This window comes from Lissotriton helveticus, chromosome 4_1 (genome assembly GCF_964261635.1).
Source record: "Lissotriton helveticus chromosome 4_1, aLisHel1.1, whole genome shotgun sequence".
NCBI classification, from domain to species: domain Eukaryota; kingdom Metazoa; phylum Chordata; class Amphibia; order Caudata; family Salamandridae; genus Lissotriton; species Lissotriton helveticus.
The window spans coordinates 1,092,726,081-1,092,750,386 of NC_136063.1; the positions used below are offsets into that span (position 1 = coordinate 1,092,726,081).

At 44.0% G+C, this 24,306-nt stretch overlaps 1 protein-coding gene across 3 annotated transcripts in view; it reads left to right on the forward strand.

Annotated features, from left to right (window-relative positions):
* ELP2 (elongator acetyltransferase complex subunit 2) overlaps nucleotides 1–24,306 on the forward strand; it is a 964,760-nt gene that overhangs the window by 822,359 nt on the left and 118,095 nt on the right. For all 3 annotated transcript variants that reach the window (XM_078687686.1, XM_078687687.1, XM_078687688.1), the window contains one exon: nucleotides 17,824–17,966. In XM_078687686.1, the coding sequence (XP_078543812.1) occupies nucleotides 17,824–17,966 (143 nt within the window). The remainder of the gene's footprint in view (nucleotides 1–17,823; nucleotides 17,967–24,306) is intronic.

Sequence of the window (24,306 nt, forward strand, 5' to 3'; positions counted from 1 at the left end):
AGGCTATCGAACTCGGTTCCTTTCCCAAGGAGATTGACTTGGCCATGTGCTGATTACCATCCTATCTCCCTCATTAACAGGTAAGTGAAAATCTGTGCAATGATTCTTGCTAAGTGCCTCAGGCAGGTCCTCTGGTCCCTTATTCATCCTGACCAGTGTAGCTTCACACCCAGAAGGAGCTTGAGACACTTTTTCCGGCGTCTCCATGTAGCACTTGCGCATCACTACCTCCTACTGCATCCCCTAGCTCTTCTTTCAGTCGACTTTGCGAAAGTGTTTGATACTGTCGATTTGGGGGTACTTGGCGAAGGTGCTTGACCAGGCAGGCTTTGGACCCCGGTTCCGCAATCTGGTAAATAAGCTTTATTCGGATCCCACTGCCAGAGTTCATGTTAATGGTGAGGTCTCTGAGCAGATTTGCGGGTGGGAATGAAGCTGAGGCCATGAAGACCGTATTGCCTTATAGTTATACGTGGACAATGTTCTGCTATACTTGGCTGACCTAGCCTCTAGTGGCCCTCGGTGTCTCCGAATCCTGCAACTTTTTGCAGAGGCATCAGAATTAACTGTCAACCCAGCGAAATCGGGGCTGGTCCCCCTGGTACTCTCGCGCGATTGTGTGGACTAGCAGACAATCATTCCTATTCACCGCCTCAGCTTTAAGTACCAAGGCATCATGGTGGCTCTGATTCCCCCATTAGCACAGTCACTTAATATTATCCTGCTTACTCGCAAAAGCAGGGAAGATCTGAAGCGATGACAGTTGCTCCCATTGAGTCTAATGGAGAGGATAGCGTTATACAAAATTATGATACTGCCATGCTTCCTCAGGGTTTTGGAATTTAATAAAATATCTACTTGTCCATGGGGCAGGTTGCTTCATAAATATACTTCTCCTGTAACAAAATTCACTTGTCCCTTTGGTGCCATGTAGTGTGGTTCAAAACACAGGAGCTTAGAGGGTAAAGCTGGTCATAGGTCGCCCTCCACTCATCATATCACATACAAAACAAGACCTAGACCTGTTTAGGCACATAAAGATCTATCCTTCTATTAATGGGTATACCAGTTTCTGCAACAATATTGCATCAAACAACTCCCTTATTTTTAGTTATTTAGGGTAGTTGGTATAGCCCTGGGTGGTGCCTCTTTTAGTAAAACGCCCGTTCCAAAAATTAGATCAGTTGTGAGACATAAACACTCATACACCTTAGGGTCATCCGTGCAACATAAATGACAAAAAAATGTGAGTGAGAGCGAGAAAACACCTCACGGGCGCACCACCAACGGGAACCTGGCTGGTACTCACCAGGGTTGCCCTGTTCTCATCATCGGTGTTTTCATGTTTCACTGCCAGGCTGAGTGCACGGCAGAGGCTTTCCACCATACCGTAAAACCGACGGGGAAATCCCTTTATGAATACTGTAATTACAGTTTCATCAAATAGCTATCCAGCGCCGGTACGAGCGAGATGGCCGTTAAAGGTTGTGCAGACTAAAATGGTCAGTATGCAGTGGCACTAAAATTCATGACGCCCTGAAGAAATTGCCTAAATGTCTATATGGCAGTGAAACATGTCGGCAAGTACAATAGTAGTGGTGGTTGGATAGGGAGTGACCTCACTTACTATTTTTAGATCCCCACACCCAACACAAGCAAAATAATAAAGTGATTTATTTGTGTTGTCGTGTGTTATGTGTTTTTACACGTTGTTGGATTCTTTGTAGATCACTATTTCTTTGATCTTCTTTTTCCACTGCATATTCTATTTACACAAATCTTTCTTTGTGTTTTGGACACTTTCTCCTTTCTTTTCTGAGCTTGAAAACACCGATGATGAGAACAGGGCAACCCTGGTGAGTACCAGCCAGGTTCCCGTTGGTGGTGCGCCCGTGAGGTGTTTTCTCGCTCTCACTCACATTTTTTTGTCATTTATGTTGCACGGATGACACTAAGGTGTATGAGTGTTTATGTCTCACAACTGATCTAATTTTTGGAACGTGCGTTTTACTAAAAGAGGCACCACCCAGGGCTATACCAACTACCCTAAATAACTAAAAATAATGGAGTTGTTTGATGCAATATTGTTGCAGAAACTGGTATACCCATTAATAGAAGGATAGATCTTTATGTGCCTAAACAGGTCTAGGTCTTGTTTTGTATGTGCCATGTAGTGTGGTGACAAATTAGGCAGCAATTTCATTATATAAGAGCTCTGATATAGCCTCTTTGATTGATTATGCCAGGGCTCATACCATAGTAGTGTTTGAATACTTGCAATCCCCTTATGTTGCCACGCTTCCGCAGATCTACATACTGGGGCTGAAGGTAAGCAATAGTTCCAGGGTTAGAATGCCCTTTTGAGTCTGTGCAAACCGACTAACTTGTTTTTTTAGAGGTTTCCAACAACTCGTCTCTAATATTTTCCCATACTGAGAAATGTTGGAAATCTACTCCTGACAATGGCAGACATAAACCTTCTTCCAGAGTTGGGAAAAAAGTGGTTGGAGAGAAAGTGAACTTGCAAGCACTCAGATTTTCACATGATCAAATCTACACATGTTGGAAACACCACTAGTATACCAAACGCACAACGTGTTATAAAGTATAACAATGGTAAAACATTGTAACTAGTTGAGCTCCTAAATAATCAGTCAAAAATTAAACTTTTCAAGAACCTTTTTTAGTTCTATTCATGAATTCTATTACATTTACAATAATCACACTGTAACATGTTTACACACGATATTCACTGAGTCCAAAAACAAAATCATTGTCTTAAAGCTGTTGTACTAGGTTGATTAAACAAAAAAATCATCAATTATAAACATGAAATAACGTAGTCACAACTTAAAGTAGGCCCAATGCATTTCGGGAAACTCCCTTCTTCAGGGGCACTGTGGAAAAAACATGAAACACTTGATAAACACGATATGTATGTAGCTGTAAACATTTTAGCGTATTGTAGCTCAATGCAGCAAATTCAATCGATGAATGGAATCACTCAATAGCAGTTCTTCAAACATACTGAAAACACTATCAATAACAATAAGTTGACTGAACTAATAAGCTTATTTCTAGGTCAAGAGAAACCAAACAGTGTCTGAAAAACGAGGACAAGTAATTACCTCTACATAGACCACCACCATAAGTGTGAAGTTTTAGGAAAGTTCATGACTCTAGAACCTATATGATTATCACCGATGTCTTACTGACACCACTAGGAAATTTGAAACCCTAGGGAAACCCAAGATCATACCTCTTCTAAACGACTTCGTATTCACTTCTACGTTAAGTTGTGTAGAGTTCAGTGGCTGAGTTGAATGTGTGGGACGCTGCACCTCTGTTGTTAGACAATAAGAACAAATGCCATGGCGGCCAATAAGGAAAAGAACGATCCATTTATTGGAGAATGTCACTACATTGTTATTTCACTCAATAACTTACTATTATAAACTAACTCTCAATGAAAGCAGCTGGTTGTATGAAAACACGTATCCGCAACTACGTATTATGATGCACTCAATTGTCAACCTGAAATATCAAACGAAATATCCTTAATGATTGGAATGTAAATAAGTGAGCCAACCTAAAGGCATTTTATTTGCGATAAATAATGCACAAACCTAACTCACCAAAATTAGACTAGTCACGCCCCTTCTCGGTCCACTATTATTTGTCCTGCTCAGAATCATGCAGACTCTGATAGTCGATCGTAATCTGTAATAAAGTAATTGGAACGCTATAAACATGTAAGCGTATGCGTTGTGTATTCACCAAACCAAACAGCACACATACTTGGTTCAAACAGTTTCATACACGGAGTACTTAGTATTTAGGAAGGGTGTGCGCAGGAAATCATTTCACTGTCAAATCTACACATGCACATTTGCTCATGATAAAATTGATAAAATGCAGTTCACAAATATTTTCTAGGAGTACTATTTCTTGTACTACTTCTGTAAATTATTCGAAATTCACAAAAGCCGTATAGCTGCACTTAATACAAGGACATATACCATAGGTGCACTTTTGAGACTTTTTAAAATAATTTTGCACTAATTTGGTCTGGCATAGACTATGAACTTTTGCATTGATTCGAATTCTGTCTCTCTCTCTCTCTCTCTCGGCTGACTCCACTGTGAGTCACAGCATTCTGCTCTTTCAGAAGGAGCATATCGGCAAACAAAGTAGTTAAGTTCAGTGCCAATAACTACTGTGGCAGTGTGTGCTTTCTAAAACCAAAAACTATTTTTGCTTTTGCCAATGTTTGTTATAATGGTGAGGTCCTGACAGCTCCTACACTAATAAAGCTTTACAAAAACCATGCCAAACCAATTCACACATTGACAAAACTAAAAAGCTGATCACCAATTTCAGACCTACTGGCTTTGCCATTGCATGTTTATTTTTGTTTACCATACCTTATTTAAACTGGTTACACTGATTTTCCATTATGAATATTTTGGGGAAATACTAGCATGCATCAACACATTACTAAATGATGCTGCAAAGAAGTGGTACCTGAAATTTTACAGTAGTTTAGTGAAATGTTTTTTTCCTTCTTTCATTTTTTTATGAACATTTCATTTTGAAAGCAAAGAATCATCAATCTTGCTTTCAAGCTTCTTCAAATATCTGCTTCAAACCTCGTGTTGGTAAACTTTGAAAATGTGTGCACATTTTTATACTGGAGCCACTGTCAGTAGTGTAGTCAGAGCTTACAACATTTACTTAGAGCGCTCACCCTAATAATAAAAGCTTTCAATTAATCAACCATAAATACAAGTTTGAACAGCATTAGCATATAGACTAAAATATTACCTTAACTGCAGACAGTGCCCTTCCCTGATCCATAATGTGGTACTGCAAACTGGCATCCAAAGGGTTTGTGCTACAGGGGGTGGGCCTACTTGTCCCAAGGACAAAATACACAATGAAACTTGTTGCCCTTGACCTTAAACAATATGTCCTGGGCGTTGGACTATAGTAATTCCACATCCCTGCTTCCTGTATCTCCTATCAAATGTTTCACACCTGATCCCCCACTGCTGGTTTCATGAGATGAACTCGGTGACAATAACATTCCTCGATTAGCATTCAAGACCTGGCAATGCGCTCCCTACTATGGTGGTATGGGAGCATCCAATCTTTACCTCTGTTACCTGACATCACAATTGTTAGTGATCAATAAATGGATGGGTGGAGTGTGATCTGACCCAGCCTACAAGCTAGAGCTCAGTGAGATGGATTTCCCCAGAATTCTCGCACTGCTATACGGGAACACAGTGTGGTATATAAATAAATAATACCGGATCTAGGTTTGACTGGACATAGCAATAACAGATAGCTCAATAAATAAGAGTCAAGATTCGAGGTAGTAGGAGTTTGCAGGTTTAATACAGCATAAAGGACAGGAACAGGACAACCTGCACGGGAACAGGATGGCAGCGCTGCCTGGGACAGGATTGGACTGGCGTAACATTTAATAACAGTACACAAGCATATATACTAAAACAGTTGCATTACAGTGAATACAGTAGGCGGAGCAGTGGGTGTGGTCAATAACAGTCGTGAAAGTGGGTGTAACAGGAGGCGTATACATAGACATGTGATGTAAACGTAACAGAATATGTCATAAATGGGGCGGAAACATGGAGGGGGCTACCTAAGGAGCCGGGACCTCTAACCTAATGGTGCGCGCAAACTAACAATGACGTGTTACTAGGAGAAGCTGGGGGCTATGACTTCTGTACTAGGAGCAGAGACTGAAGTCTGGCGAGTCAGGGCGACATGTACCTAACCCACTATCTAGTATCTGATGTTTAGAGAACATGTTGATATAAACTAAGAGTCAGGAGGGGAGAGGCTAACAGACTCTAAGACTGGAGCATGCATTATTCTACATGTAGTGTGTGTTGAAGAATATTAAATGACCATTAATACAGTATTTCTCTTACATGGAGACGTAAAGGCTAGACGATGACTGAAACTATTGATGCGATTCAGTAGCTTAGGAATGCAGAGAAGGAGGGCTGGACTGATAACTAGAATCATAACATACTCTTGGCAGACTCGTAGGCAGAGCCAGGCCGAGCCGGGCACTGCGAGGCAGGAAGTAAGTGAAGGGTCGAGGATACAGGTGGGGGCTGTATCGCTCCTCAGCGAGGGTTCAGGAGACAGGAGCTGAATCTGGTGTCCGGGCCCTTTTGAGGCCTAGAAACGGGGACCTTACAATGAAATAACGTGCACACTGAGAAACATGGCAACGTAGCTTTACATAGGCCTGATATTCATAGTATTCACGAGAACTGGAAACTGATATACTAGAGATGGACACAACTGTAATTGCGTCTTTAATCGATCATGGGGAAATACATATGCATATTAATCATGCACACATAACATAGGATGGGGAACACGTAGGGACACAGAACATGGCAAAATTTACTTTTCCACATTCCCTCCTTGTCACTACGTTTCCATCAGGAAACATCAATATTCATGATACCATCTATCATTTCATACAGTATCATTTGCTCGTCTCGAATTTTCTTGGAACGGGATTTAGAACGGGACTTGGGACTAGGAATACAAGAGGTAGCACAAATGCCACAAATCGCAGGGCCACATTGTATACAGAGGCAGCAACTGAATATGATCGCTACTGCAATACCCAGAAATGACAATACTTTCCATCCCCAAGCGGAAATTATATTCCAGAACCAACCGGACCATGTCCAGGTGCCTGGATCTTGGTGTAACATATGGGCAATTTTATGGAGTCTGGTTATAGCTGAATAAACAGACGGCGCGTTATTAGGAATGAAAATGCAGCAACTAGATCCGATGACTCTACAAGCCCCGCCCCTATCGGCCAGTATGACGTCAAGGACGAGACGATTCTGGAGCACGACAATTCTCATAAAGGATTGCTCTTCGGTTAAATTACCTAGAGCAGAAGTAGTCTCAATCACTACTGCTTCAAGGGTTCTGGTTAATCTACGTATCCGTTTACTATTCACGACAGTACCTAAATAAGGGAAGACACCTTTATTGATATCTATGTATTGTTCTAGGGCAGTTTCAGTATAATCGACAATCGGGAGGTCTCTTTTGTGTCTAGTATGTACTAGGTGGGAATTCCTATGATAATCAGGTGGGGCTAGAAAAACTGGTGGCAGTAGGAAGGCAATGTAACAGGTTCCCTCCCAATCGAGGGGCAGACGAACATATGCGGTCTGACCACAAACAAAATAAGAATGGCGTGAAGCTTTGAAAATAGATTTCCCACTGTCACTATACTTGACAATAGTAGTACAATCACTATGTCCTACAGGTACGGAACCATTCTTTCGGACACATAATTCGCCTTTAACTGGTAGTACTGACATAGCAGGTAAGTCTGGAGTAGTATCAGATTGAACATTCAGGACCATGAAATTCGAAGAATAATTACCCAAATTGTAAACTTCATTTTCTAGATCTAACCCTGTTCTGTGGGGAAGACTTTGCTTGTCTGGGAAACATGTACTGTTAAGAAAAGACATATCTGTTGAGGATGACGTTAACGTGGACCATGCTCCACACGAACCATTATGTGAAAATGGATAAGGAAAGAGTGGCAGAACTCCCTTCGGTGTCTGGAAAGGGGGGAGTCGACCACACACCCAACAATTAGTGGCATTGCTGGTTTGGTGTGAATAATGTAACATGCGGATAAAGGAATTATTACGCATAGCAAGACGATATGAGAGTTCATGAGGAGGCAGATCACTAAACGTGTGCTCTACTGTAGCAATAGAAGACTTATTTACATGAGAAACTGGAAAACACAAATAAAATGCATAACCTGTGCAGGTAATCATGAGGCTGAAAAACAATATGAAACTTAGAAAAACGATACATCGGATTGAGTTTTGACTAACTCTCTCACTATGGGGGTCTATTTTATACATGTCAGAAACCGGTCTAACCGTTTCACCTAGGGGAGGACTTAGGCAATCAAACTGGCTGACTTATTTTACTAGACCTTAATTTTAGCTTATACTCCTGTTGCGGAGTTTTCTCTAACAGGGAGGAATCTGTATCATTGTCTTTTGCGGGACAGTCCTTGAGAATAGTACTTTGGCAATCCTTAAAATCCTCGGAAATGTTCTTTGAAACAGTCTTTAGTCCGTAAAATCTTTTCACATGAGACAGGTGGACCCAGCCCTTCCTGCCTTCCAGCTTGACGGCAGTACGGGTGGCCAGGAGGACCTGCTTGGGCTCCTTCCAGCGGGGCTCCAGCGGACTTGAACGATCAAAGTTTCTGACAAGAACCATGCATCCGGGAACGATTTCATGCGGTGCCACCTCGGTATTGTCTGGAAATGCGGCGGCAACCTGTGAACGACAAGAGTGTAGGGCAGACATCAAGGAAGCTAGGTAATCTGTCAGCATATTACTTGAAACATCTGTAATACTTCGGGGTCTAGGTGTACCCCACATATTAGGGGGGCGGCCGAATACGACCTCATACGGGGACAGACCTGATCTGGAATGTGCGACCATGCGCATATAAAACAAAGCGACTGGCAGAGCTACTAGCCAGTCCACACCTTTCTCTTTACATATTTTGGCAATGCGGATTTTCAGGGTCTGGTTATGTCTCTCTACGAGACCGGCTGCTTCAGGATGGCGTACACAATGGAACTTCCACTGGTACCCTAGCAGAAGGGAAACATGTTTCATGAGCTCAGATGAGAATGGCTGGCCGTTATCAGAATATACGACTCTAGGGAGTCCGTAGCGGGGGAAGAATTCACGAACCAACTGCTTGGCAGTGGTCGCGGCTGTGTAATCTGGGACTGGATATGCTTCTGTCCACCTGGACAAAGCGCATACAAGTACAAGGACATACTTGAAACCTCGACATCGCTCCATCTGAATATAATCCATCTGGAGGACTTCAAAAGGGTGGTCAGGGGGCTGGAATCCACCTTGTTCCACCGGGACACTTTTACCTGGATTAAACTGGCAACATATCATACAGGTACGGACTTTCTGCTTGGCTGCAGCTCGTAAATGCTTGTTGAACCAAATGTTCTGGATACTATCTAACATAGCTTTTTCTCCTAAATGTGCAGGACTATGTGCGGTATTAATAATGACTTGAACCATTGAGTCGGGGAGAAACCATGTGGCTTTTCCCTTCGTCACCCATCCCTGATCTGTCTGGACCCCTCCTTGTTCGGACCATTTCTTGATTTCATCGGGAGTAGCATGTAACTGGATATCTATGACATCTTGAGTGGGGTCCTTAACTGTCATACAGGTAGTCGGAGCTGGAGTATGTGTCTGTGTCGGATTAACTGAAATGTCTGGAGTCTGTGCTGTAAGCTTGGCTGTGCGATCTGCTAGATCATTACCTTGAGAAATAATGTCAGTAACTTTCGTATGTGCTTTGCACTTCATGATAGCAATAGATGTCGGTAAGTGTATGGCATCTAACAGAGCTTGAATAAGGAGACCATGCTGAATCTTGGTTCCATGAGAAGTCATGAAACCTCTCTCCTGCCAGAGCACTCCAAAGTCGTGTACGACTCCAAATGCGTAGCGTGAATCTGTGTAAACATTAACTTTCAGGTTCTTGGCGTGTATGCAGGCTTGGGTCAGAGCAACTAGCTCTGCTGCTTGAGCAGACAGGGTGTCAATACGGTGTGTTTCTATAACGTCAGTGTCAGTAGTCACTGCATACGCGGCTACTAGTTCTCCTGTACTTGTTCTCATACATGAACCATCCACATAAAGTGTCAGGTCGGGATCTGGTAATGGAATATCTGTCAGATCTTGTCTTGGCTTAGTCATAGTGTTAACTACTTCCACACAGTCGTGTGTGGCAGGATTCGAATTAACTGACGGTAACAGTGTAGCAGGATTTAGAACGTTGCAGCGTCTGATTTCTATGTGTGGCTGGAACAGTGTCAGTTCATAACCTGTTAAACGTGCAATTGTCAAGTGTTGAGTCTGTGTACGGTTTAAAAGAACTTCCACGGAGTGTGGAACTTGTACTGTCAAGGAATGTCCTAATACTATGGAATCACTTTGTCTGATAGCTAGTGCTGTGGCTGCAACTGACTTGAGGCACGCAGGCAAAGCCTGGGCTACAGGATCTAATGTGCTCGAAAAATAAGCACAGGGCTTGTATTGACCGGCTTGATCTTGTGTAAGAACAGATAATGCTGTACCATCACGTTCTGTGACGAAAAGTGTAAAAGGCTTACTGTAGTTCGGTGTAGCTAGAACAGGAGCCTGACATAAAGCTTTCTTTAACTCATTGAAACTAAGTGTATGTTCAGATGTCCAAGGGAGGACAGTCGATAGGGCTGCCTCCTGTGTCGTTAACTGTATCAGTGGTTTAGCTAGAAATGCATACTGAGGAATCCATTGTCTGCAATAAGAAGTAAGGCCGATAAAAGCACGTACCTCCTTCTGTGTCTTGGGCTGAGGAAGACTCGCTATTAACTGGATACGGTCTGGTGTCAACTGCCTACCCCACTTGGACAGCAAGTGGCCTAAGTAGATCACTTGCTGTACACAGAATTGAAGCTTTGAAGGGGACACCTTGTGCCCCATCTCGGCAAGGAAATACAGGACTGTAAGTGATGCTCGCTCGCAAGCACGTTCAGAACGGGCTGTGATCAGTAGATCATCGACATACTGGAGCAGGGCAGTGTCTGTTGGCATGTGAATATTGTCTAGTTGTCTCTTAAGTGCTTGACTGTAAATACTAGGACTTTCCGTGAAACCTTGAGGAGCTCGTGTGAACATATAGCTCCTTCCATTTAAACAAAATCCGAAAAGAAACTGGCTGTCTGGATGAATGGGGACACTGAAAAACGCGTTCTTGAGGTCTATGACTGTAAAAAATGAGGCTTCGGAATCAATGGCTGTCAATAGGGAAGAGATATCTGGGACAACTGGGTACTGGGGAATAATACATTTATTGAGTTCTCGTAGGTCAATCACTAATCGATATACTGGGGGTGCATTTGGATCAGTACGTTTCATGACTGGAATGATCGAAGAATTACATACATTGGAGTCAGTTTCTACAACTACTCCTTGAGCCATGAGCTCGTCAATAATTTTGGATAAGGCTGCTACAGCCTCAGGTGGCAATCTGTACTGTCTGATTCGTGGTAACACTACACCTGGCTTGAGAGTCACACGATGGGGTGTGATTTGCATATAACCTACATCAGTTGGACCTTGCGCCCATAGATGCTGCGGAACATTAGACAATCTCGGATCAAAATCTCGTAATACATAGTGACCCTTGAAGTCACGTAAAAACAGTCGTATTCCCTCTGGGGAACAGCAAATAACTGCACCTAATTCTTTCAGTGTCTCAATACCTAACAGATTTTCTGGACATGACTTCGTAAGTAACAGATCAGTAGTGCGGGACAATGGACCTACTTCTAGAGTAACTGGCTTAGATATCTCGTTTACAAAAGGCTTTCCTGAAAATCCAAGGGAAACATTTCTAGAGCCTGAGAGCGGAGCCCCTGGAACTTCGGCGTGACTGATGGTGGTCCTACTTGCCCCTGTATCAATCAGAAACTTTCTGTCTTTCCCTAGTACCTGACTATGAACATAGGGACCTTCTTGATCTACAGGAATCTCGATGAGAGGCAAGCCTACCTCCCTCTCTAGGCTGTTTCATGAATATGGCTGATACTCTGGATACTCAGACTGTGCATACTGGTACATCTGCTGTGTAACATGCTGTGTTGCAGCAATAGGCTGCGGTGCTGGAACTGTCTGTTGTGCATTCTGTGGCTGAGAAGTCTGTGAAACTTGTTCTTGTCTAGGCGGACGTGGTCTTTCTTTAGTCTTACCAGTAGCTATATTATGTTTCAGAACTGCACACTCGTTTATAAAATGACCTGGCTGTTTACAATAATTGCAGGTCCCTTTAACGGGAGCTGCAGAATGACTGGCTTGATTCGTACCCCTCTTCTGACTGTCTTGAGGAACAGATTGTGCAACTAGTACTTTCATTTTCGTGTCTTTCATCGGTTTTCTTTCGTGTTCTTGCTCTTCTCTGATTCTATTCTGGTGATACTGGAGCATCTGTAACATCTGGGACGGGGTACTAGCTTGCCATGTACTTTCGACTTTCAAAACTCGATTCTTAACTTGTGGACTTGAATTCTCGACTAATTTAGTAACAAAAAGATGAGGGTACGACTCGCTACTCGTCTTGAGGCCACTGTTTATAATAAAGCATTTCTCAAATCTAGAATAAAAATCACTAGTGTCTTCATCTTGTTTCTGTTTACAGGCTGAGATTGCATCCCAGTCTTCCTTTTTAGTGGCTAATAATCTGGGCAAAACTTGTATTAACAGTTCAGGTAATTCTTTACATTTCTCTCCAAGACCGGTACCTGGTACTCGTATCTTATCTTCAGCTTCTAGAACTGCCCAATCGATCTTTTTCTCTCCCACCTCCCAATCTTTTTCCTTGAGTTTCTCGTATACCCCTGCGGGCAACAGGACTTTTAGCATTTTAATTATATCTGGATACGTGTATTCTCCCATACGGAGCATGTCTTTTAATTCTCGGTGGAACCCTGCTGGATCTTTGTCATGACAGGGAATTAATTTCTTCATCTCTAAGAGTTCCATCTTTGTAATCGGGGTGTAAACAAACACTCTTTGCATTTCACCATCTGCTGTCCTGACTGGGTGTACTTCTCGCAACGGATTCTGTCTATCTATGTAAAACGGTTTACTTTCTGGAGGTGAGACATGAACAAAATGCGGGTTCAGGAACGTTCTATATTTGTGGCGCTGTTCTAGAATAACACTAATTAAATCGGTACCTAGACCTTTCCATCTATACTGGAGTAACTCGTTCAGGACATCATGTAACGGACCTGGATCAGAATGTTGACCCTCATACAGAGTAATGAGGTGTTGGATCATATACATACCCACCAGTCGTTGCTCGGCTGGGGGCAATTTCAGAAACATGTGTGCCACTATTTCGTCTGGAAAAGTGGTAGAATCAGTAATCCATCGGACTGCTGATCGGGCTAGTTCTTGTTCATGCATAGTACTTAACTTACTATAACCGATTCGTGATTTCAGAATGTGATCGGTAGCTTGAAATACTTGTTCTAGAGAACCTTGTTCTGGTGCTGGATGATGAAAAACTGACTTGTGTTCTAGGCGTAAATGGCGGTCTGGAAATCTAGATTTTCCTACATACGCTATTCTGGCGGGATTCTCGTCCTCTACCTCTTCAGTAGAAGAGTCATTCTCTTTCTCGCTTACTTGTGCTGCTTTACGTTGTTCGTGTAACTTTATTATTTCCTTACGAATTCTCTTGTACATACTCTCTATACTACTGATAGTTCTGTGTTTACCCTCGGCTATATTATCACTCCACCTTGTCAGGATTCTCATTTCGGCTGGATCTTTGGTCGGGTAATCTTGTTCTCTTATTAAACAATTAATCAGAAACTTTAATAACATGAGCTGGATCTCAGCTTTCCTTTGAGACATGGCTTCACCAATGCTTTCTGGATCATCCCCTGTACGGATGAAACGATATATTCTGTCTAGATCTTCTTTCATATTCGGTAGGGTATCCAAATACCCGGTCACCCGTCTTACACGGATGGAATATATAACTGTACTATCATCACCTGCAACTGGATCATAGCGGCGTTCAGTAAGAGCTCGTCGGATATCTGCAACGGACTTATATTTGGGCGTACGCTGTAACGCACTTTCATGTAACTCGACTAACGTTACTCGTTGGTGTGGTGGCGGGGTACCAGGAGGACCTCCTCCTGCGGCCCCTATACTGGAATCGTCGACTGATACTCTTCGTGCTGGCAGAGTGGGAAATTGTAGTGTAGGCTGGACCGGGGGTACCGTAGCAGGTACTCCGGTGTCTGGAGGAGCAGGATTTACATTATTTACAGGGACTGGCGGAACAGGATTTGCATATTCTGGGACTGTGTCGTCCAAGTAGGACGAGATGAAAATATCAGCTGCGGTCGGTTTGTGACGTAGCTTGGTCGGAACTAATGGTGGCGGAAAATTACTGGATGCCTCCGGGGTTGCTTTTGGCAAGCCCTCGGCAAGAAGAGGGTACATACCCTTAATAAGGGCATTCCTCTGTCTGTCTGACTGTTCGGTTTTAACTCGTTCACCTATCTCGATTAATTCCCTTTCGTGGGCTCGTTCTAAGGATTCTCTACTTAATTCTGACTTTCTGATTTCTTTTTCGGTTCTTTTATGAGATTCTTTGCGCCATAACTCGATGGCATCTTTCTGTGACTGTCTGGCTTTCTTTTTCCATAACGCTTCTTCTACTCGCATGATGCACTCGGCATCCCATGTGCCTGATACAGGCCATCTATACTTTTCTTCTAACTGTTTGGTATACTCTACTCATAAATCTAGATATAATATGGCACTTATGCCATGCTTCTGATACATAAAGTGACCTGGACTGTCCCTAGGCGGGACAGGAACTGCTTCTTCTAACAGACCTTTTCTAGTTCTTAACTGACGTAGTCTGGAAAATAACGGCATGACTGAACTGTAATCTGGACACAATACAATACACAATGAACACGATAATTACACCACTCTCATACCACGACATTAAAATACATGAAGAACATTTAAAATAACAGTTCGAACAGAATACCACCTGGAATACTGAAAACAGAATACATGAGTTTCCTCGAGAACAGGACTGACTGGAACAGAAACTAGATGCACTGCTAAAACAGTACGAAACTTACCGGTCTCATAAAGAGACACGTCAGGACCCGCATCCACCGAAGTGGGCACTTCGTTTTGGGATCTGTGTACCACCAAACCCCACGGACCAGAGACAATTAGATTGACCCTGTCTAGATACTACCCCAGCAACGGTACTCACCGGGCAGCAAGAACGGAAGGCCTCGGACTGGACTGGACTGCTTCGACGCCGGACGGACGAACTTCGGACTTCAGTTACGGGTGGGCCTCCGGATACCTCGGACCTTGGACTCTCGGCTTGGGCTCTGGTCGGGACTCGCCGCGTTCCTCCACCGCCTCGTCTGGATGCTGGACCGCCACCTCCGTCTCCTCCGTGGGCCTGAGGGAAACTTGAAGCAGAAATATCTGCACGTGCACGGTATGGTTCCGTCACGGCTGCAGAGGGTCAGGGGGCCGGCGTGGCTTCACCGGCGCGTGGGGAAAGGGCAAGTCCCTGTTCGGGCGCCATTATGTGGTATATAAATAAATAATACCGGATCTAGGTTTGACTGGACATAGCAATAACAGATAGCTCAATAAATAAGAGTCAAGATTCGAGGTAGTAGGAGTTTGCAGGTTTAATACAGCATAAAGGACAGGAACAGGACAACCTGCACGGGAACAGGATGGCAGCGCTGCCTGGGACAGGATTGGACTGGCGTAACATTTAATAACAGTACACAAGCATATATACTAAAACAGTTGCATTACAGTGAATACAGTAGGCGGAGCAGTGGGTGTGGTCAATAACAGTCGCGAAAGATAAGGGTGAAAGTGGGTGTAACAGGAGGCGTATACATAGACATGTGATGTAAACGTAACAGAATATGTCATAAATGGGGCGGAAACATGGAGGGGGCTACCTAAGGAGCCGGGACCTCTAACCTAATGGTGCGCGCAAACTAACAATGACGTGTTACTAGGAGAAGCTGGGGGCTATGACTTCTGTACTAGGAGCAGAGACTGAAGTCTGGAGAGTCAGGGCGACATGTACCTAACCCACTATCTAGTATCTGATGTTTAGAGAACATGTTGATATAAACTAAGAGTCAGGAGGGGAGAGGCTAACAGACTCTAAGACTGGAGCATGCATTATTCTACATGTAGTGTGTGTTGAAGAATATTAAATGACCATTAATACAGTATTTCTCTTACATGGAGACGTAAAGGCTAGACGATGACTGAAACTATTGATGCGATTCAGTAGCTTAGGAATGCAGAGAAGGAGGGCTGGACTGATAACTAGAATCATAACATACTCTTGGCAGACTCGTAGGCAGAGCCAGGCCGAGCCGGGCACTGCGAGGCAGGAAGTAAGTGAAGGGTCGAGGATACAGGTGGGGGCTGTATCGCTCCTCAGCGAGGGTTCAGGAGACAGGAGCTGAATCTGGTGTCCGGGCCCTTTTGAGGCCTAGAAACGGGGACCTTACAATGAAATAACGTGCACACTGAGAAACATGGCAACGTAGCTTTACATAGGCCTGATATTCATAGTATTCACGAGAACTGGAAACTGATATACTAGAGATGGACACAACTGTAATTGCGTCTTTAATCGATCATGGGGAAATACATATGCATATTAATCATGCACACATAACATAGGATGGGGAACACGTAGGGACACAGAACATGGCAAAATTTACTTTTCCACAACAGTTCCTTCTACGCTCCACGAGATTACCAGGTTGTTTTTTTAAGGGTGAAGAGCAACCCACAAACACACAGGGTGGTGGTCCAAGCTCACGCAACAAACTTTGTTGTGGCAGGGCAGGTAGCTGACAGAGAGAGTGTCACTGGAGGGTTTGGACCGCTGGGATGCCATCAGCATTACGCTTCTGGGGGACCTCTGGAAGGGATCCACACATGGTCTCTTTTCAAGATCTTCAGCAAACCTACTCCCCGTCAGTGACCCTGTTCCACAAGTATCTTCAACTTCAACATGCCCTTGGGGTACATGTGCCCCCAGTCATGCAGATCCCAGAATTTAGCCTAGTGGAGGCAAAGACCTTGATTGGAGCTCTATGAAGGGGGAGTCTCCCACATATACCGCACACTTATCATCAACGTCCCGAACACCTCACCAACACTCAGAGTGCGTTCGGAGGGGTGGCTTGGACGGATGGAAGATGCAGACTGGAGGGACTCATTGATGTCCCCTCAGGTATTAACCATGTCATCCTGCCTGCGCTTGGAGCAGACATATTATCTACAATGTGCTAACTTAACCCATGACAGACCTATTTGGGCGAACTTGCTGTCCAGCTCCTCCTGCTTTCACTGTCCCACACACCTGCTGATTTTTTTCATATGACGTGATCCTGTTACTTCATACAGGGTACTGGAGAAGAATCATTGCGGAGCTTTCCTGGTTGGTGGGTCTAGAGATTGAACTTTCCCCATTAATGTTACTGCTGGGGGTGGTGGAGGGGGTCGGAGAAGCAGGTGAGACTGGGCATTACTGGGTACAGTCTTACTGGGGGCCAACTGGGACATGACAGCCCATTGGAAAGCTTCCAGGCTTTCTGCTCTGGCACAGTGGATGAGGGTGGTGGACTGGTGGGCCCAGCAGGAGAAGCCTGTTTAGGAAGAACGAGGTTTCCCAGCCAAGTATGCCAAATATGGAGCATATGATTTGGAGGTGTGGCTATGGACCTGCCTTAAAAGTACTGCAGAAAAGAGTGTGTTTACATCACTCTAAGGGACTATTCCTGCTAGAATGTTTTTTACCCCTTTGGAGACCTGTACTGACTGCATTGCGACTTGTTCTGAAGTAATGAAAACAATAAAAGCATGTTTATAAATAAAACATACATGAGTTACATCAAGTTTCTTTTACATACATGAACGAATGGCGTCAGATTGAAATTGTTTGTTTAGCTAGTCCTCTTAACCCACGTCCCGCATAGACGAGATCTATTAGTTTTCCAATCCTTGTTATTCTGAACAGCTTTTCAAATGCTCAAAATCAAATGGTACCTGTGTTTGATGGATTGTCTTTTTTTTTTGCAGGTGGTTGTCTGGAGTGTTCCTAACAGGGCTGATGTCAGTGAAGGCAGTGGATTGGGATCAATTAAGCCCGCTTCATCGATGCTTGATGTAGGAGATGCAGCCACTGCAGTCAGTGTAAGCCCTGTGCTTACCTCAAATAAAAGGTACAACATTTCCGTAGTAACTTCTATTTTATTTCAGGTTTTGTTTCCGTTTGACTAAAATGCCATTTCAAAACGATCTTCGAAAGGATTTCTAAAGTTCAACAACATTGGCACAGTTTTTAGTGGTCTCACACAAATTTATTGTAAATAAAGTGACCCTAAGTGATGTATGCCTCCTATCTGAACGTCCCTGTTTTGGATTCGTCCTCTAGCTAGCCCACAGCCAAAATTCCATCAGCCAAATGTGTGCTTCTGTAGTCCTAACCGACAAGGTGACCTCTGAAGTGCAAGGAAAGTTTTGCAAACTGCAGTGCCTGGACCTCCAGTTTACCTAATGGGATTACCCTCTAAAGTGTTACCTTGAGCACACCTGGGGAGTCTCATGCTCTTAGTCTGGCCTGCCAGCCTTTCTTTATGAAAAAGAAAAATGGGGTGGCCCCTAAGGCATGGACCTGGGTATATAATGATACAGAAAAAACAATGGTCCTAAACCTATTAATTATAATAGTTGACTAAGTCAATTATATTCCCACAGTTTCCTATATATGCAGAGCAACTACAAACAGTCTGCTCTAATGTACTCAAGTTGCTTAGTACTACAAGATGAACCTACACCACGGTTAGAGAAAAAACTGTTTAATTTAGTTTTTCATTTTCTGGTAGTTCATTTTTTACACAATATCATTTTAGATTAAATAAAAAAACAAAGTGGTTGCCCAAACAAAGGAGGCGTGCAAAGAAAGGCGTGATCAGAGGTGTGAAATAGATACACAGAAAGGAAATTTCATAGTAGTGGTCAGAACATATTCACATTATTCCAAAAGCAATATCGGACATATAATTTGCCGTATTGAATACCTGGCTAAACTTTTTTAACTTTTACAATCAAAACAACATTGCATCCAGACATATAAGTCCTAGAGTTTTTTTGCACTATATACAAAATTTTGTTGGTCCAAGGTTATATAAAAGTAGCGTCGACGTTTCAACTCGTCTTATGCCCAACCGGTGATTTGAACCTGGGGATTGCGAGTCTTCATCAGGACTGGAAGAACAGACAAGGGCAACCAAGGGATAATAATAACCCCTTCAAAAAACGAGGGGGTGAGCAGTAGGAGGTAGTCCGTAGTTACAACTCCCCGTCAATTCTCCTTATTAAGGATTCTCTCATCACTTATGTTGGGAGGGCACAGTACCTCATGTATGCGTCATGGCAAGGTGATGCCTTGGTGAGAAGGCGTCAGGTCAATTTTCTTATTTGTTAGGCTCCTGTTGATAGCATCAGGTGACTTAAAAAATGGTTCCGAGGCATGTAATCAATGAAGGATTTCCTACTCTCGAAGACAGGTCGCTTATTGCCGAATAATCAGCCCGTGTTTACAGCCAAGCCTCAAAGTGCAAGGACGCCGCAAGATGGGCAAACACCTGCTTGGATTAAGAGTCCGGCTGTCCAATTACACTAACCCACCCAGAGGGTTGGAACTATGTGTTTGCCAAGCATTTCACCAATTTTCTGATCATTTTTTTCTCTCACCCACAGAGCCTAGAACTGTGGTGGTCAAAGGGATTAAGGTGTGTGTTAAATCTCCCCAGGGTCATTTGTCAGTGATTTGGAGAGTGTGAGTGACCTGCCAAACAGGCTCTGCTGCAGAGACTGTCCTGGTCCTGTGGGAACTCTCCTGCCCTAGGAAGGGGTCCCCACCATAGCATACCCTAGGTATGGCTCATCGCTACTCCCACATTTTTCATAGACTGTCACTCACTCTCAAGCAAATTCTCGTTTCAGATAGTACTTTCAATTATCCCCACAGGCTCTTGATCAGTCACACTTATGCCACCCATAGACCAACTGAAATATAAGAACTACCAAAATTGCCAGAAAACGCTACGCACTGTGCATGTGTAGTCGGACAGGACTCTATGACTTAAATCGAAAAAAGTTATTCAATAATTCATACGCTTTCAATAATTTTTCAATGGATGAATCTGTTATTCCTTTATCTGTGTGTCTTCATATATTATATCAATTAAGATGTACAAACTCATTTATCACATTTCATCCAATTAACAATAACTAAATCAATTCTTAGATCCATTGCATCATGGAACCAATTGATTAATACTTGGCATTGAAATACAGTTTTTCATCATTAAACAGTGAGTTTATAACATTGACTCTCTTGACGATGCCCGATGCATTTCGGGACAGTTATGTCCCTTCCTCAGGGGCAATCTGTAAAAGCAAAAACGACTCTTCAAAATTTACAGTGAGATATACTTGGAGATATAATACAAAACTGTACACTTTAGATAATAACAAAACCATGTGCGGGTCATAACCTGATAAAGCTTTGAGATAAACACTGGTGTCATAGTCAAAAAAAGTGTTACGTGTGCACTGAAGTACTCGAATGGCAACACCCCATAATACCATCAAATCATAGAAAGGTGAACCAAAACATCAAAAGGTTATCACTTGTAGTGTTGCTAAAAAGATGTAGGTGCTGTTAATTAGTGCCTCGACTACAGGAAGAAATTCAAAGGGAAATGAAAAAGATTGTGAAAAAGATAAGTGTAAAGTTACCTGACTGAAAAAACATCTCACCAGCTATATAAAACAGACAAACAAATGCTAATAGTTACCTATTTACTTGAACCTCTACAATACACAATCACTAGTCTCTGAAACCATCAAAGTCGTCTACCTGGTAATTAAACAGGGCTGAACCCTGCCCACCAATCGCTGTATCATGAAATGAATGAAATGAAATGAAATGAGTCTTATAATGCGCTACTAAGCCCGGAGGCATCAAGGCGCCTAAAAAAGTCAATCAAAAAGACCAAATAACCAGCACTACGGGTACGCCTTTGAAAATAACCACGTTTTTAGAGCTTTCCGAAAGTTCTGAATAGACGGTTGGGATTTGATTTCAAGGGGAAGGCTGTTCCACAACTTGGGGGCTACTGTTGAAAACGCCTTCCCGCCCCATTTGGTTCTACGAACGCGAGGCACCACCAACAGACTCTTGGTGGAAGAGCGGAGAGCTCTCTCCGGTACATAAGGGCACAGCAGTTTCCTCACGCCTTCAGCCCCATTGCCTGCAAGTGCCCCAAAGGTCACACAGAGAGTCTTAAAGGCAATTCTGGACTCAATAGGGAGCCAGTGCAGACTTTTCCTGGCAGCCGTGGCGGAGGATAAACTAGGAGCATCTAGTACAAATTTGGCCGCCGCATTCTGGACAGTCTGTAGTCGCTGCATCAAACCTTTATTGGCACCAGCATAAAGAGCATTACAGTAATCAAGTCGCGAAGCAACCAGTGCAACGACGACCTGCTTGCGAGCCTGAGGGGACAGTAGTGTTTAATTTTTCGAAGGATTTTAATAATGCCCCAACAGGTAGCGACTGTTCTATTGACCTGCTGTACCATTGAAAGATCTGGGTCAATAATTACTCCCAGATTCTTCGCAGAATCTGTAGGTGTGGGACAGACTCCCAGCGAAGGAGGCCACCATTCGGCCGTCCAGATGTTAGTGCTTCCACCAAAGACCAAAATTTCGGTCTTCTCCCCATTCAGTTTGAGTGAATTGTTAATCATCCACTTAGCAACCGCCTCCATGCAGCTTCTGAAATTATGAATGGGAGCGTGCACCGAGCGAGAGAGGGACACCAAGATCTGTGTATCATCAGCATAGGAGACTACCTCCATCCCACATCATATCAGACAGAGATGCCAATAAAAGTCTTTTGCTGAAACGAAAATGGTATATACCATTCTGATAGATACATCTGCCTTGTGGATTCCTCACCTTGTGAATATCCCCCTTGCGTAAGCAACGTTCGGAATTTTTTTCTTTGTAGCACGCCGGCGTGGACGACGTCATAGGAACGCGGCATCGCACGCGACTCCGTCTGACGTCACCGACCCCTTATTAGGCCTACGTCGGCGTGATGACATCAGTTCCCTTTTTTCCGCGTCGTCGACGCTAACGGTTTCTGGATCTTCTGTGGTTACAGATAGAGACTTTGTTGCTTTTTGTCTGTTACTGTTTCTGTTCTTCGTCGAGGATGTCGTCGAAGAAGATGGGTTTCAAGCAGTGTGGCTCGTGTGCCCGGATGATGTCGATCACCGATCCACACGAAGATTGCTTATGGTGTTTAGGATCGGATCATGACGTCAAGGGCTGTCGATCCTGCTCAAAGATGAATCCGAAAGCTCTGCGAGAGCGGGAAGCTAAACTTTTATTAGCCAAGATAAAAGGTAAAGAAGCCAGTAGATCTTCGAGCTCAAGATCGAGACACTCCAGATCAAGACCGAAGTCAAGATCGAAGTCACGATCGAGGTCGCGATCGAAGTCACAATCGAGGTCGCGATCGAGGTCGAGAGTCAGATCGGAGTCGGCGTCGAAGTCAGCTTCTAGGCATGCTTTGAGTTCCTCGAAGAGAAAACATAGGAGGAAGAAGCATAGTGCTCATCATTCAGGGTCTTCGGACTCTAAGAAAAAGTCTTCTCGGAAGCATCACAAGGACTTTGTATCTCCGTCTCCTGCTGGTGGTACCACTCCGGTACGATCTCGAGAACATACACCGGAGCCGGAACTGGATCCGAATCCGGCTTCGGGTCAGTCTTCGGAACATGATGAGGTCGCGGAAGTTCCTCAGTCTCCGACTCCGGAGGATGAACCGGAAAGTCATAAGGATCAGGAGGAACCGAATCCAATACAGCCTCCTACGAATCCACCAATGGGTTCTTACCCTTCTTTTCCTGGTCCTGGTCAGGATCCATCGCATTTCCTAAATGCTATGTATGGAGTATATGCGAGGGCAATGTACCCCACTGGATCACCTGCGGGTCCTATGGGTCCTTTGTCTTTTAACTTGGGTGTCCCCCAAGCATATGCACCGGCGCCTTTTCTACCTTTCATGCCGACTCCATATCCTTCTTGGATCGGTTCAGCGCCGCCGAGGTCATCGACTCCGCGCACGGCTTCGCCGACTCCGGAGCGACCTTGAAATTTGGATCGAGGCTCGCGCCGGTTCCTGTTTCTCTACCTCCTGTTATTCCAGCTCCTCGGTCGACGCCGGTCCCGACTCCATCGGAGTCGTTACCGGATCCGTCGACTTCGATCCGTATGAAGTGGTCGAGACGTAGAGCCCAACGTCTATTGGAGGAGAAAGAGTATATGGAACCTGAAGTGGAGGAAGGCGAGATTCAAGAACATGATGATTATTTTGAAGATCTTCATTCTGCAAGCAGTCTTGAACTTTCTCCTGAATGGGGTTTACCTGTAGTTTCAGATGCACCCTCCAAGGATGTGGTACCATACCATATGGTAATTAGAAAAGCTGCTGATTTGCTAAACTTAACTTTACCAACGGTTGAGTTCAAATCTAATATCCTTACAGAAGTTTTACATTCACCTTCTTCTGTCATTGAGCCAACTTTGCCTTTCACTGAAGCTCTGACCGAGCCAATTCTGGAAGTTTGGAAAAAGCCTTTGTCTGCACCTGCAGTGTCTAGATCGGTGGCGAGACGTTATAGGGTGGCTCCTGGAGATCCTGAGTTCTTGTCATCTCACCCTTCACCGGAGAGTCTGGTGGTTCAGGCTGCTTGTGCGAATAGATCAGCAGGCTCTTTTCCCCAGGTTCCTGGAGATAAAGATTCCAGAAAATTGGATCAAGCCGCTAAGAAGGTCTTCTCCTCAGGTAGCATGGCCTTAAAATCAACGAATGCTACTTGTTTACTTGGTAGATATGTGCATGCCCTAATGGACTCGGTCAAACAATTGTCTGCTAAACTTCCAGAGGAGGACAGAAAAAACTTTAATGAAGTTGTTTTAGACACTCAGGCAGCAGCCCGCCAAGTTATTCAGAGTGGCATGGACACTGCAGATTCTGTGGCTAGAGTAATGGGTTCTTCAGTGGCTACCAGAAGAGCTGCTTGGTTAAAGTCCTCTGAGTTTTCCGCTGATGTACAGGCTACTCTTTTGGATTTACCTTTTGATGGAGTTGGTCTCTTTGGAAAAAAAGCGGATACGGCTTTGGAAAGGTTCAAAGATAGCCGAGCGACGGCTAGATCTTTGGGCTTGCAGATGAAAGGTACAGCCACCAGGAAGTTCAGGGGTTTTGGCAGATCTTCCTTTCATCCCTTCAGACAAGGCCAGCAACAGCAGCAACAACAGAACCCTCTGTACAAGTCTTATAGAGGTAGACAGAAGGGTCGTGGACGTGGACGTCAAACCTCTTCCTCCTCTACTTCCTCCTCTAATACCCACCCCCCACCTACAACAGCAAAGCAGCCCTAGATCCGCCATTCCGGATCATGTGGGTCCAGTAGGGGG